The following is an 889-nucleotide window of genomic DNA, read 5'->3' as shown; positions in this document are numbered from 1 at the left end:
GTAACTGTAGGGGCGATGCCACGGACCCCTAGTAAAAATTACTAATAAACAGCATTCTTCTGACAGAACCTTGACACAGAGTCCAATAGCCGACGCTCAAGCGAATAAAAACAATGTAATATTATAACAAGTTAACGAATGTCCTATGTGGACTCACATGACAACACTTCTTTTATATAATATCAATTTTCGAATCAAAATGTTCCATAGCCCGGCTTCACTACAAACTGACATTTAAATACTTCGAAATTTGAAATAAAGGGCTACCGTACTAGAATTCAAATTAAATTACAATAATAAGCCTATTACACACTACATATTGTTTGATATTAAAAGGTGGAGAAGTGTAATAGATTACTGAACTAAAATGCATGGTCCCTCAACACCTTCTAGTCCTCCGGGCCCCATGAGTGGCGGTGAACTTAATAATACAGAACCTTTTGGAGACTGAGGACCACCTTACTAAAGGGCACCTACCTGTGATTTAGTGAACACTATTCCTCGTTGACTAGTAGTTAGCCCGAGCGAATGAAGACACTTTTTATAACACGCCATTGATCTCTACGTTGTTGTTGTTCTTTCCTGTTGATAATCACTCCGACGCCAAAAAGCTTTACGTAAGACTTTATACGCCTCCCGGTTGACCTTCGGAGGGCGTTACAGATTCAAAAGAATTAATGAAGGGTGTCCATCTGCCACAAAAAAGTCAACCGGGAAATTCACTGGATACGATTATTATTTATTATTCTTTCCCGTTTTTTTACTTTCATGACATAAATTGTTTAGCCTCATATTAGGCCTATCTGTATTTTAAGGTTTTAATTATTTAAATGTTCACTGGTTTTATATTGTATATATTACATTGTGTTCCCCCAATCTTTCTTACTAT

At 36.9% G+C, this 889-nt stretch overlaps 1 protein-coding gene across 1 annotated transcript in view; it reads right to left on the bottom strand.

Annotated features, from left to right (window-relative positions):
* LOC117102468 (protein rolling stone-like) overlaps positions 1-630 on the bottom strand; it is a 22,334-nt gene extending 21,704 nt beyond the window's left edge. The window contains exon 1 of the mRNA XM_033242733.1: positions 478-630. Within this exon, the coding sequence (XP_033098624.1) occupies positions 478-555 (78 nt within the window). The 5' untranslated portion in view covers positions 556-630. The remainder of the gene's footprint in view (positions 1-477) is intronic.
* Between the last annotated feature and the right edge of the window lie 259 nt (positions 631-889).

Source organism: Anneissia japonica, unplaced genomic scaffold, assembly GCF_011630105.1.
Source record: "Anneissia japonica isolate Jap-2015-1 unplaced genomic scaffold, ASM1163010v1 scaffold288068_len275957_cov168, whole genome shotgun sequence".
NCBI classification, from domain to species: Eukaryota; Metazoa; Echinodermata; class Crinoidea; order Comatulida; family Comatulidae; genus Anneissia; species Anneissia japonica.
Note: the sequence above shows the minus strand (reverse complement) of the source record. Positions and strands in the feature narration are given on the sequence as shown.